This window comes from Zerene cesonia, chromosome 24, assembly GCF_012273895.1.
Source record: "Zerene cesonia ecotype Mississippi chromosome 24, Zerene_cesonia_1.1, whole genome shotgun sequence".
In the NCBI taxonomy this organism is placed as follows: domain Eukaryota; kingdom Metazoa; phylum Arthropoda; class Insecta; order Lepidoptera; family Pieridae; genus Zerene; species Zerene cesonia.
The window spans coordinates 409,341-423,853 of NC_052125.1; the positions used below are offsets into that span (position 1 = coordinate 409,341).

General features: G+C 35.3%; 1 protein-coding gene across 5 annotated transcripts in view; it reads right to left on the bottom strand.

Annotated features, from left to right (window-relative positions):
- Window positions 1-21: 21 nt before the first annotated feature.
- Window positions 22-14,513, bottom strand: part of LOC119836488 — a 47,563-nt gene continuing 33,071 nt past the window's right edge. For all 5 annotated transcript variants that reach the window (XM_038361829.1, XM_038361828.1, XM_038361826.1 and 2 more), the window contains 7 exons: window positions 11,226-11,279; window positions 9,652-9,782; window positions 7,028-7,246; window positions 5,551-5,684; window positions 4,709-4,897; window positions 4,214-4,285; window positions 22-3,521 (listed from right to left, as the gene is read on the bottom strand). In XM_038361829.1, coding sequence (XP_038217757.1) covers window positions 1,145-3,521; window positions 4,214-4,285; window positions 4,709-4,897; window positions 5,551-5,684; window positions 7,028-7,246; window positions 9,652-9,782; window positions 11,226-11,268 — 3,165 coding nt within the window. In that variant the 5' untranslated portion in view covers window positions 11,269-11,279 and the 3' untranslated portion in view covers window positions 22-1,144. The remainder of the gene's footprint in view (window positions 3,522-4,213; window positions 4,286-4,708; window positions 4,898-5,550; window positions 5,685-7,027; window positions 7,247-9,651; window positions 9,783-11,225; window positions 11,280-14,513) is intronic.

Genomic DNA, 14,513 nt, shown 5'->3' on the forward strand with positions numbered 1-14,513 from the left:
TGTTTACAAATAATTACAAACTTGTCATTTTATTACCAATACATCAGTGCTTATGAAATCGTAGATGTCCCAATTTAATGATCTTAGTGTTCAAATATACAGAACTAACACTACGATTCCAAAATACCTAGGTAACCTTTGAAAAATCGCGATTTACTAAGGAATAGGTAACTAAGAGTATTTTAAATTCGTTATTTATCGGCAGTGATAGGTTCTCCTAAATAAGGTTTAAGTTAACAAATTTAAACCGTGGTTTTTAATACTATCTAGAATTAAGGTCACGTTGGCATGATGACTATAAACCGACTTACAAAAAGGAGCAGTTTTCAATTTGACTGGATTTTTTGTAAGTTTTTCTGAGTACTTATGGGTGGTTCTTTTTCTCATTGAGTCTTGTTCCAACAATTTCGGAGGCGTTTTAGTTTTTTGTGAAAATTAATAATTTTTCCGTTTACGCTTATATTAAACGATACTTTTAGGGTCATATGACGATTACATAAAAATCACGATTTAAAACTGTTAAATTCATATTTGCAAAACTTATAAGAAGCTTATATTGGGTATTGTAAGGTTATTGTGTACAAATGTATAAAACGAAAAAATACATAAATAAAGATTGTAGATATGTCAAAATTAAATAACAAAAATGTCGTGTGTGCTTATTAAAAATAATATTAATAAATAAATTTGTGATTCTATAAATTATTTCATTATCTATTTCTATTAATATAAACTTTTGTCAAATAGCGACATATTTTTATAGAGTGCCAATGTTTTTAAAGTGTGTTTTATTTACACATTACTCACTAAGCTACAACTAACTTATCACTTATTTGATACTTTATGTTAAATCGGTTTTAATATTATAGTTTTTAGAAGTTGCCATAATATGCTTCCTTGTGTAACTCAGTATTCTGAACTGATTGTTTTGAATAAATATAATATATTAGAAAAAGGATATAAAAAATGATTAATTATAGATTGGAAGTAAACATTGAATGATCCTGTTTCATTTACTAACGAGGTAATCTATCAAAAACCATCGGTTTTTGTTCAGATTTAATATACAGAGTATTAACGAAGCATCGGATTCTTACGACCTAAATCACAACGCTTCCATCTTTCAAAGGTTACCCTCAGCTATTTAAAAAAATTCTCCGAATTGCCTATATACAAGTTGCCTAACCGGCCTCGTTAGCCCATCCTTGTAACCCAATTGGGGCTTTAAATAATAAGACGTGGGAGTACGGAGACTTACTCCCGATATTTGGGGTAATTTTCTAACCTGGAACTGGGATAACTCTGACGCTGCGTACTGCGGATCTGCTTGGAGGCTATTCCTAAATCTACTGAAGGTATAGTCTCGGTTTGTAGGTACTATAAAACCGCTTGGAGCTCGAATGTTGGGCAGGCTGGGAGCGAGAGCTTCGTTATACCGTTCATCATACTCATTTTCGATGGAATCGGCTAAATTCTGCTTGATGGACACGTCTAGTTTTAACGGTTTTCCGGTGGCGGTGTAGGGTTTGGATATTTCCGGTTTCGGTTCTATTTGTTTGCCGGTTTCTTTATTTATCTGGGAGATGTATGGTTTTAGGTACGCACCGGGCTTCAGTGTAGATTCTAGTTGTTCTTTGATGGCTTCGTAATTGTCGTTGAATGTTCGCAGTACCTTTGTTGCTAGATCTTTTGCTCTGTTCGCTTGGGTTGTTGTTGGTGGGTTTGTTTTAACATCTGCGGCCTTTGTTGTTGTTTCGGCTTCTTGTTTATTGCTGTTCTCATAATCGTCTTCGTCTTCGTCGTAGTATTCATATTCTTCTTCTTGTTTTGGTGTTGTTGCCGCGGTTGGCACAGTTGTTGTTGTGCGTGTTGTTGTTTGTCTGGATGTTGTGGTGGGTTTAGGTGTGGTGGTGGTGGTGGTGGTAGTGGTAGTAGTAGTAGTGCTAGTGGTAGTGGTAGAGGAAGTGGTAGTCGGTTTAGGGGTGGTGCTTGGTGCTGAGTTCATGTTTTTCCCACCTACCGGTTGTAAACCTCTTGGTAGGTAGGGACTCCCACCCCTAGACGGTAAAAAAGGACGCTTAACAACTTTTACGTTTGTTCTCACGTCCTTCACCTTGTCGACTACTTCGTCATCTATCCTTTTTCTAGGGGGCGCTTCTTTCTCTTTTTCCTCATCGTAATAATCATCATCTTTCACTTTTGCTGGTCTATCGTCTTTGCCTCTTTGCGTGTAAGTATACTTTGCAGCTTTAGGAGCAGGCTCGTAATAATAGTCATCATCATCGTAATCTATTGGTCTTTTGGTCTTTTTCGCTTTTAAATTAGCGGGTCCTGTTGGTCTGGAGGGTTTAAATTTTTCTCTTTCGACCGGTTCTGGTTTAGGTCTCTGTTGAATTGTGGTAGTCTTAGCAGAGGGCATGGGTCTACTTATATCGTCTTCTTCATAATCATCATAATAATCATCGTCAGCTGCTTTTGGTGGTAATTTAGTGGTGGATACAGGAACATATTCATATTTTTCTTTTTCATTTAAAGGAACTGGTCGTTTTATTTTTGGTGGCATTCTTGGTTTGCTAAAAATTCCATGACCATTTGGCTTGACTAATGGCTGCGAATCTGGACCCGTGGGTATTTGACGCTTTTCCTCTTGTATTTTATCGTCACTATCGTAGTTTCTCTCCGGCTTTAGATATGGTCTTTCCTCTCTACCCTTGAATGGACGGTAAAGTCTACGTCCTTCGTTTGAAGGCCTTTCTGTGGGCTTAATGTCAGGAACTTCATCTCTGAACGGTCGCCTGTCGGGTCTTTTCTCATCTCTTGAACGATATTCATCCCGTGGGCGAATTTCATCTCGAGATCTGAATTCGTCCCGTGGCTTAATTTCATCATTTACATCGGGTTCATCCCTTGGACGTTTTTCATCCCTAGGTCTTATTTCGTCTCTAGGTCTGATTTCATCTCTAGATCTTATTTCATCTCTTGGCCTGATTTCATCTCTGGGCCTAATTTCGTCCCTAGGTCTAATTTCATCCCTAGGTCTAATTTCATCCCTAGGTCTTATTTCATCCCTGGGTCTAATTTCATCCCTAGGTCTTATTTCATCCCTAGGTCTTATTTCATCCCTAGGTCTAATTTCATCTCTAGGTCTGACTTCATCTCTAGGCCGAACTTCATCTCGAGGTCTTATTTCATCCCTTGGACGTTCATCTCTTAACCTTTCATCATCCATAGTTCTATCTAATTTCTCATCTTCAACTTCGTCCCTAGATCTAAATTCGTCCCTAGGTCTAGGTTTTGGTCTTCCACTTGCTCTGGGTCTATCTTCATCATCAGTTCTATATCTTTCATCATCTTCGTCCCTTGGTCTTTGTCGTCTTCCGCCTTTGTAAGGTCGTCTGTCATCATCGTCGTATGGTCTTCTGTAGTCTGTATACGGTCTTTTGCCTCTTGGTCTTTCATATGGTCTTCTATCATCATAGTCATCATCAGCGTCGTCCCGTGGTCTTGAACGTGTTTCATATCTGTAACATTGTGAACGACTTGTTTATAAAAAAAGTTCTAAAACATTTCTACAAGTTTTACTAACGATCAAAAATTTTAATAAACTAAAATAATGGTATAAAAAATGCACTGTATATTATTTAAATAATATTTTTAACATATACGAAACTTCATTAATTATCCGAGTTAGGGGAGCAACACTTAAATCTTTGTGTAAATTTCGATTAATTTTAATTAGCTGATAAGAATTTGATAATGACGTACTTATATTGTAAGAATAAGATTTATTTTTGTTTGTTTTAATTTAAGTCAAACGGTTTCAAGGATTTTACAATAATGTAACCATTAGAAAATTACATCTTTATTGAGTATCGTGCTATTTTTTTATACCCGGGAAATGGGAAATGCGTCTAAGATAAGAATGTTATAAGGCTTCGCTTAGTCTTCATGTACTGTTTTTTTATGTCATGGTCGGTATTGGAGCTGGTGGGTCGCTTGAATAAAGGATTGACGAGAGGAGTAAAGGAAAGGACTGGGAAGGGATAACACAAGGATATGGGCCTCCGTCTTCCCCACTCACCAAACGAAACAGTAGCATGCTATTATTTCACGCCGGTTTCCTGTGGGGGTGCGGTACTTCCCCGGTGCGAGCTGGCCCAATTCGTGCCGAAGCATGCTCGACTCCTAAAATTATGTATTATTGTTTCCTTACCTGTCATCGTAATCATCCTGGGGCCTTCTTTTGCCTGGCCTTCCTGGTCGAGGTCTTTGACGTCTGCCTCCTCTGAAATAGTTTAATTTAAAAATGTAAGTCATCATCAGTATTAGGTATAGTACCAACATAACTAAATAAACTCTTTATTTAACGGACTTAAATAAAAGAAAAATAAAGGAAAAACAATTCAAATATATTTTTTCTTTTGTGTTGGTTACCTCATAACTTTTACCGATTTTGATGAAACTTTTTTTCATTTGAAAGCTAGTATCTCCCATTTAATGGTATCGTTGTTCCTTGTGTTTAATATGAAATTGTTGTTATTTGGTACTATTTTAGAATTTTAAGTGGTCTGCTGTGACAAATTTCATTCAAATCTTTTCAGTGGTTTAGGCGTGAAGAAAATATGGTCACAGGAGTTACTTTCTCATTTATAATGTTTATAGAATACATTTTGTAAAAAGACAATATTTGGAAATTTCCTTATATTACCTTTCTTCATAATCATATTCATCTCTATCCCTCGGGTAGTAATACTCGTCGTCATCATAATACTCATATCTATGATAGGGCCGCCTCCGCCCAGGTCTGGGCGGGCGGGGGGTGGTGGTCGTTGTGGTTGAGGTGGTTGAGGGGGGCGCGGGGGTGGTGGTGCTATCTTGCTTGTATAATGCTTCGTTTCTGAAATAATAATTTGATTTAAAACCTCCCAATCGGTGCCAGCTATCTGGAATCTGAAATGTGACGGAGCGTGTGACGTAACGTAACGTTACGTATCTGAAATGTGATATGACATATTTTCTTGTCAAGTTCAAATCATTTGATACCCATATTGTGTGTGGAATAAAACAGTTAATCAAACCCACTCTGCAACTAGAAAACAGCTGCTGATCTTCAAATGGCTCAACCGATTTTCATAAAGCATTTCTAAGAGCGTAGCACATAAAGCATTAAAACTCTTGTAACGTCGTTTGTGAATGGATTCTTTGAGAAATATAATTGGACTATGTCAATTTGTATTTTCTTTAATCAAGTACGCAGGGCATGTATTCCGAGGTATGGCAATTGATATTTTATTTATAATTAAATCTTAGTTTTCTGAAGAAACGTTCGAAGGCTGGGAGACCCGTTTACTTTTTCTCATCCTTCCCGGTCCATTTCTTCTTTTTAGTCATCAATTCTTACCCCCTTAAAAGCGGACAGCGTTTTTGCAGACGCACTACCAGGCATATGCATGGTGGTGATCGCTTACCATCAGGCAAATCACCAGCCCGCTATGACATAAATAAGTCATAATTAATTTCCATCACGATTAAAACACTTCAATAAAGTACCTGTTAAAATAATTCGGTGAGTTCTTGCAATCTACTTCAGACACGAAATGACAAATAAACGTCTTCTGGTCGAAGGCTGTATAGTTAGCGCAGAGGAAGTCGTATCGCGTACCGAATAAGCAGTGGTGGTAGACCTGGAAATGAAACAAATATGATTCAGAATCGTTTGTCTGCTACGATTAATTACAATAAAAAAAACCTTTGTCAGCTGATTTAAGAAAATGTCTTCTAATTTTTAACACGCTTTTATTAACTTCACCTGTATGTTTGTTTGTTTGTTTGTTTGTATGTTTGTTTGTTTGTATGTTTGTTTGTTTGTTTGTAACTGACTTCTTTGGGCGCGATTTTGACCCACTTTAAACGGCCAGATTTCGTTCAAACTTTGTAGATTTATTGAGGACCGATGACAATACACTAATTTGATAAAATTATTCCAGTTTTCAATTTGCAAAATATGATTTTTGTTAAAGCGTGTTTTATAGTTTTTTTAAACTATTATATTTTATTTATATGTTTCTAGCTGCGCCCCGCGGTTTCAACCGCGTAAGTCCGTACCTCGTAGGAATATCGGGATAAAAAGTTACTTATATGTTATTCCAGTGGTCCAGCTATCTACGTACCAAATTTCATTGCAATCGGTTTAGTAGTTTTTGCATGAAAGAGCAACAAACACACACACATCCTTACAAACTTTCGCATTTATAATATTAGTAGGATGTCATATGTTACATATGATTTTGGCGATACTTCTCTTATTTGAATGCTAGTACATCTAGTATGGTTTCTTTTAAAGTTCTTCTATCTTTGCTCTTAATTTTGTTTAGTTTTGATGATTTGGTTTATTGTCAGAAATAATTATTATCGTAATAAATATTCAGATATATGCTCTAACTAAAACAATCTAAAAAAATATTTTTCCCACTAGATTTTGATTAAAAGCACTATTGAATTGTTTAATTACAGAAATTATTTACAACTTTCTTTATAAATACTGTATAAAATAATCAAGCATTATTTTGTTCATTAAATTTTAAATTATGTTTTAACGAACCCGTTGCTTTATATCTACTTAAAATTCGCAATTTTCCGTTATATCTTCTACAACAAAAAAAGAGAAAAGAGAACCAGAGCTGTGAGTAAATAAGATAAGTTAAACAACAAAAGATAACAATCGAAACTACCCAAAATTATATTTTATACCTGCTTCCTATCCATTTGTAATAACCTGAGGCCTATATCCTTTTCCTTAGCCTTCCCAGCCCTTACCTTTATTCTACTCGTCAATTTTTTCTTAATCCCTATCCAGTTTACAGTCGACTTCCATTTTTACGAGCGCATGGTCTGCAATCGACCCTACGCATTTCAAAATGTTCATAGTCGGTGGTAGCGCTTACCATCAGGCGGTCCAACAGCTCCATTGCCGCCCCCAAAGAACCCCTCATATGCTATCTTGCTTCATCACTTAAATACCATTTACCTGACACTTATGCGGCACAGAAGCGTAGAAGCCATCGTGTAGACCGTCACACTTGAAGTCCATAGTCTCTGGTGGTGGAACAGCTTCATAGAACGGATATCCCGAGAGGTTGTAGCCGTTCAGCTCACGAGGCAAGTTGGGGTCGTAGATATAGTCTATCTGGGGTATACCAGTTAGCTTGCTAGTTGTGTTTGTTTCTGCTTCACCAGTGGGCTCCACCTGGAATAATTCATTAAAACGTTTTATACTGCCATATGTGCAGAGTATGATGTGTTATTAAAAGGATATATTTATTTATTATATTAATGGCATAGGAACGATAAGAAACGATAAGTTAAGCTATCGAATCCTATAAAAATAATCACTTAGAAACTGGACAGATCGTACGTCTTTATGACTGGCTGTGATTTGTTATCAACTAAATAAATTAGGCAGTTGTGTAGGATTCCAGTAAATTTTTTAACGATCAAACAAATATGCAACACACCTCCTTTTTATTTCTAAAATTAGGTACTATACATTAAGTATTATACATTAATTTATGGTAAGAACGAATTTTAATAAAACTAGCCGTCCGCCCCGGCTTCGCTCGTGGTACATATCAATATATAGGCTATCTAACACTGAAATAATTTTTCAAAACGGACCAGTAGTTCCTGAGATTAGCGCGTTCAAATAAACAAACAAACAAACTCTTCAGCTTTATAATATTAGTATAGATTAATATTCAAGCATATTAATTTATTTAGTTTTTAATTATAATCCATATGTTAAGATTCTATGAATTATTAACTATTTTTGTTTGTTTAAAAAGTATGAATTAAATCTGTCCGTTTAAAGTGGTTCAAATCTAGCCGAAAAGAGGCGGTTATATCGGCATAGACCTAAAGGGATAAGGGATAAGGATGACTGGAAAGAAGGAATAGACTGGGAAGGGCGACTGAGAAGATGGAAATAGGCCTCCGGCACCCACACTCACCGTACGAAACATAATAGCAAGCTTTTATTTCACGTCGGTTTTCTGTGGGGGTGTGGTACTTCCCCAGTGCGAGCTGGCCCAATTCGTGCCCAAGCACGACTCCCACGATAAAACAAACACACAGATGAAGCAAGTATAAAAGCGTGTTAAATCGTATACATTCCACGTTAAAACCGGTCAAGGTGAACGATGAATTATAGGAAATGAAAAAGTAGATCACCTATCGTGGCATTACTGATTTCCCGTATTGCTAACTCGCACTTCCGATTACAAACCTTTAACTTGAGGATGTTAAATAATTATGGAATTAATCCGAATTCATTAATGTTTGCTATAGTTTTTATAAAGGATGCGTGATGATTTTATTTGCTTCACCTTTGTGTCTGGCTCCTTAAGGCTCGATTTTTACCCACTTTAAACGCATAGATTTAATTCAATCTAGTTTGTTCACTTATAAGAATCGAGGACAATACAAAACTATCATGAGTTTATCTTATTAAATACTCTATATAGGAGCAAGTGAGACAATTTAGTTAAATCTATAATTAAGGAGTGTTTGACTTCGTTTAAACTATATTCATTTATATTACTATCGAACGCGACATATACTAACTGCTCCCCGCGGTTTCACCCGCGTAAGTCCGTATCCCGTAGGTATAGCGGGATAAAAAGTTGGATATATGTTATTCCAATTATCCAGCTATCTACGTACCAAATTTCATTGCAATCGGTTCAGTAGTTTTTGCATGAAACAGCAACAAACCTACACACATCCTTACAAACTTTCACATTTGTAATATTACAGTTTAGTAGGATAGGATAGTAGGATTAGTAGGATTTTACGTAATTCTTGAAGTAATTACATATGAAACATGAGATTTATTTTATAATATAGACTGATTATATTTAATAATTGAATGTTTTGTCAATATATAAGAGATTTACATGATAGTTTAGCAAGCAAACATGAAACACTTCTATTTTCGTTAACGTTTTATCCGGGATTCGCAATTTAACGATATTTTCAAGTTTTTAATACAGTTTTCATGCTATTTCACTGATATAACTGTAAGGACTGGTCTCCAACTGAAATAAGGGCCTACTGAAAGTCAGCGCTGCGTCTGTTTTTTTTAGTTTTAATAGCGTCGTATTACAACTAATGCTTTCTTTAGCAGTGAAGGATTGTACAATTAATTAGTCCTATAGTTTGTAATTTTTGTTGCTTACTAGCTGCGCCCCGCGTTTCACCCGCGTAAGGCCGTATCCCGTAGGATCATTGGGATAAAAAGCCTTGCCTATATGTCATTCCAGTTGTTCAGCTATCCAAGTATCAAATTTCATTGCAATCGGCTTTGTAGTTATTGCGTGAAAGAGCAACAAACACACACACATCCTTACAAATATTCGCATTTATAATATTAGTAGGAATACTGTATACATTATTAATCTTTAAGTAAAGTGTCTCTCTTGTGTTATGTTATGATACAGGTGTGGATGGATTTCTGTTTTAAATAAACGTTTTATGAAAATTATTAGAAGGAGACTGGAATTCCACTTCGTGATCGTATTTCAAAAATGTTAAATCTTTATTCAATGCCAAATTTAAAATAAGACATATTCGTATGTATTTCGAGATATTCCTTACTTGTGCTTCCTCATCAGGCGCTGAAACCTCCTCCTCAGGCGCGGCGGTGGTGGACGTCTTACTGAAGATCAGGGAAGTAGCTCGAACCGCTGACGTGGTGGGCAGGCTGGATAAAGCCGCTATTGTTATACCTGGAATTTGATAATGTAATAATAATTGGTGGCTAGATTAAAAAGATAACTCAGTATCCTTGTTATAAATGCAATAGTGACTATGAATGTCTTCTAAGCGCCTCAACCATGGCATGATTTTAATGAAATTTGGTACAGAGATAGTTTGAGATACGGATACATAAGATCCCGGAAATCTCACGGGAATGGAGACCTATGTCCTTCTCCTCGCCCTTCCCAGTCCATCCCTTGTTTCCAGTCATCAATCCTATCCTTATCACTTATCCCTTAAAAGCGGGCAGCGCATTCTCAGAGGTCTGAGCCTCTGAGAATGTTCATGGGCGGTGGTGATCGCTTACCATCAGGCGAACCACCAGCTCAGTTGCCCGCTATGACATAAAAAAAAAACTATTCAGAGAAAAGGCAGACTGCCAATCTTTTCCTTTACTAGGCCGGTTTCTTCTTACACCAGATTTAGGTTTAGAAATTAACTTTAATTTTTTTATAATCCTTTCACACGTAGTATTTGTATAGATTTTAAAATATTAAGCATCGTCCGTCAAGTTCTTTAAGTTTCTAACTTAATACGTAACCAACTCAAGTTGATTGCTTATTCGTGGATTCACTTATGAAATGTCAAAGAATCATCATTTGCATTGTTCAAGGTCAGACAGCCGTTTTCAAGAAAAATCAATTCAAAGAAATATTTAATTGGATATTTTTAAGTATTAAGGTTTCTTCGAATTAAAATATTACTTTTTAATCTAAGAACAGTCCAGTGAACAGCCTTTAATGAAAAGGTCGAGGCTTCGAGTCTAAACCAAACGCTTTTTAGTAGTTTTTGCGTGAAAGACTAACAAACACACACATCCTTACAAACTTTCGCATTTATAATATTAGTAGGATAGGATTATGTGAGAAATGCGTTGGAGCATGAGAGAATTATAATTATTAAAGAGTATATATAATTGAGCCAGCTCGCACCAGCTTACGTTCGGTGAGTGGGGGAGCCGGAGGCCCGTATTCTTTTCCTCACCCTTCCCATTCCATTCTTTTATTCCCTCTGTCAATATATTCCTTATTTACTTAAAGGGGGGCAACGCGTTTGCAGCTGCACTTTATCTACGAATGTTCATGGATGGTGATCACTTACCATCAGGCGAACCACCAGCTGAAGGGTGTCACTGAAAATCAGTATTGAGGTGTTCTTCCTCAAATATACTGAGTGGCATCCTTTTTTGGCGCACGCAACCACACGTAATTTATATTAATTAATTTATTTATTTTTTCATTCTCTTATGTTTTTTTTTTATTTCTTTTTTTTATTTTTATGTATTGTTACTATTTGTGTGTTTGTGTGTTTGTGTGTGTTAAAATAAACTGTTCCTTTTCTCTTTCTTTTTCCTTTCAGCTCAGTTGCCCGCTATGAATAAAATAAATATTGTAATGTAATACAATACTTACAGAATAGACTTAACTCCAGCCATCTGTGCCGTGATCGCTTCATGTTGTGTTCACCTGGGACAAAGAAAAACAAACATATTTATTTATTTATTATAATTTATTTAACTCTTAAGATAAATGTATTATGCATAATGTTCTATCCACAATTAATTCGTTATATAGTTATATCTATCTATTAATATAAATTACGCATGTTATGTTAGGATTCTATAATATGTTTAAAGCTACGTTTTATATGTTCTAACTAGCTGCGCCGCGCGGTTTCATCCGTAGACGAACCTACAGGCAATTGCAAGTATTTATATAGCTAATCTGATGTATAAGCTATATTATTGTGAAGTTTCAATACATTCAGTAGTTTTTACTTGAAAGAGGTAAAATCCATTCTTACAAAGTTTCGCATATTTAATTACAACATTACTTATATTATTTGCGAGCGAAGTCGGCTAGTCACAATCAATTGCATGCAGGATGCATTGTTGGCAGAAGGTTAAATGCCATAAAATGGTCAAGTGGTTGTTTTTATATTTAAATATATTCGCATACCGTGGCTTTGCGGACAAAGAATGAAAGTCGTTGACCTTGTGCTTATCTTTATGTGTTTATGTAGTAAATTATCATAAAATAGACGCATTTCTCTATATATAGCTATCCATATAGATTATCTTAGTTTTGTTATACGTAGTTAATCAAGCGGCGGTGTTTAATTAAGCGCCTAGGCTGTTAATGAAACTACTAATTTAATCCAATCAGATTAATAATAATAATCATATAATTGGTTTGTATGTGTCTTTTAATTTAACTTCTAATCGGCTAGACTGAATTGGTTTATCTAAATTCTAAAATAGGACCAAATGAGAAGAATATCCTATCAAACATATAAAGAATCACGTCAGTCGGTTGAAAACCCAAGAAGTTATGGAGTCATCATCAGCCCATATATGTTAAGGGACACCTATGAGGGCTCAGGCCATAATCCACCACGCTGGCCAAGGGCGCGTTGATAGAATATGTCTCATGTCATCGAACTTTTTAATTCTTGGACATGCCGGTTTCCTCACGATGTTTCCTTCACCGTTTCGAGCAGTGGTGATGTTAATCACATGCGCAAATAAATTGAAACAACCATTTATTTCCTGCATGTTCGCCTGGTTTCGAACCCCCGACTTATGGATTAGAAGTCCAAGATCCTGACCACTGAGCCACCGCTGCTTTTGCGTTATCAAGTAACAAAATCAAATAAATAGAGGCGAATTGAGAACTTTTTGGGATGTTGGTTGATAAATAATTAGTATAATCGTATGCAGGAGGAATTTAATGTTTATAAATATGAAATTAATATCATAAAGCTTATAAATATTCTCTGTAGGATGTTAGAATCATTGAACTTTAGTTTGAAATGTTAATATATTTTTCTTATTATTCTATTTAACACATTTTTATTATCTAACTATGTAACTGACTTCTTGGACTCCGATTTTGAGTCACTTTAAACGGACAGATTTAAATTGAACTTTGTACACTTATCAAGGATCGGTGACAATACAATAGTTTCATGAGTTTATCTTATTATCCTGATTAGGATCGCCGGGATTCAATAATTTCCTTAGGTATACACTGTATTGATTAAAGCTTAAATAATGATTCTATCATTAAAGCGTTGTTTTTTGTTGTTTAAACTATATTTTTATTGAAGTGAAACTTCTTTAGAATCGTTGTGATTTCAAAGCTGATGCAACGGAAAAAACGACAGGTAAGAGACACAAATATAAACACGTGTAGAATGAAGCCGGCAACGAATGAGACAGAAATATACATACTATTTTATATTTTATATATATTCATCTCATTCTTTTGTCGATTTACTGAAGTTTCACTTCTATCGTGTGTGAATCGCACATACCTTTTTTATGTTTAGTTTCGTACCTTAACTCTTTTATTATATTCATGTAGGTTCTTATATATACACTATACCTAACCTTTTCCTAAATCTCAAGTTTGCCTGAAGGAAAGCACTTTAATGCGATAAGGTAGTCACTTTGTACAGTGAAAATTTTTGTGTATTTTTTTATGCGCATCTGTGAATTGTTGAATAAAGTGACCACACGGGACCAGCTCTCAAATAGAAAAAGAATCATAAAATCGGTTCATCCAGTAAAAAGTAACGAGATAACAAACATACAGTCGAATTGAAAAATTCTACTTTTTTGCAAATATTAAAATATAGTTTATTAATGCATCTGCCTTTCAAAGCTTGATATTTGATGAGAATCCTTCATCTCAAGGCTAGAATACGAACCTATCACGATTTCAGTTTAGACACTAGATCGTTTTTAAGCTTTTGACGCTAATTTATTGTTTTAGAATCCGTAATAGATATGCTCGAATCTAATATAGTATTATGTTACCTCTATTTGAGTTAAGAATCTTTTTATTAACCGACTTCCAATGTGGAGTTTCTATGTTCCTCTGTATGCATTTACACGATTGGGAACGGATTTAAGAAATTTTTGTTCAGTACGAATGATTTTAAAAACCTCCGAAAATGATCCCTTTATCAACAAGTCAGCATCTGATGATAGAAATTCAGGGAAATCGAAGAAAAACCTACTTATTCACAGCGAATTAAATAAATCATTCGCAAAATGCTTTAAGTGAATTTTAACCCACTTCCCGGTTTCCGATTATGCTGAATTTCTGCAATCGTATGTAACATAAGTTAAAAATAAGCTTGTAGTATTGAACTGATCTGATGATGACTTTGCTGGCAGCGACATCGATGAGATGAGATGGGTAGCGTTTATAGTAATTATAGTCATTTATTTTCCCCTTTTGATAGATAGATAGATAAAAAGTTTATTAAAAGAACACATTAAATACATGACAATTACAAATTAAGACGATTACACAAAGAAAAATTAACATAGAGAGGAAAAAAAAGGACGGAGACAAATGTGCACTGTGTTTCTAAAAAGGGTCTTGGCTGAGCATAAATGTCAGAGTCAATGGGACCCTGACGGTGATAGTCTGCCAACACCATTAGAGGGTAGAAATAATTAAATAAATACCGTTATAATTTAGCGAGAAAAAATAAAATTAAATACATAGAATAAAGTGTAGTATACAAATAGGTGAAATAAATAATAATGATAATAATAAATGTAGCTTTAAGGAATAATCCAGTGCAAAGTTAAGGCGTCTACGACAGAGTCAAAACTGCAGACCATGAGGAAGGACTTAAATAAATTATGAAAAAGATTTTTGAATATTAAGAAGGTGGGTTCGGTA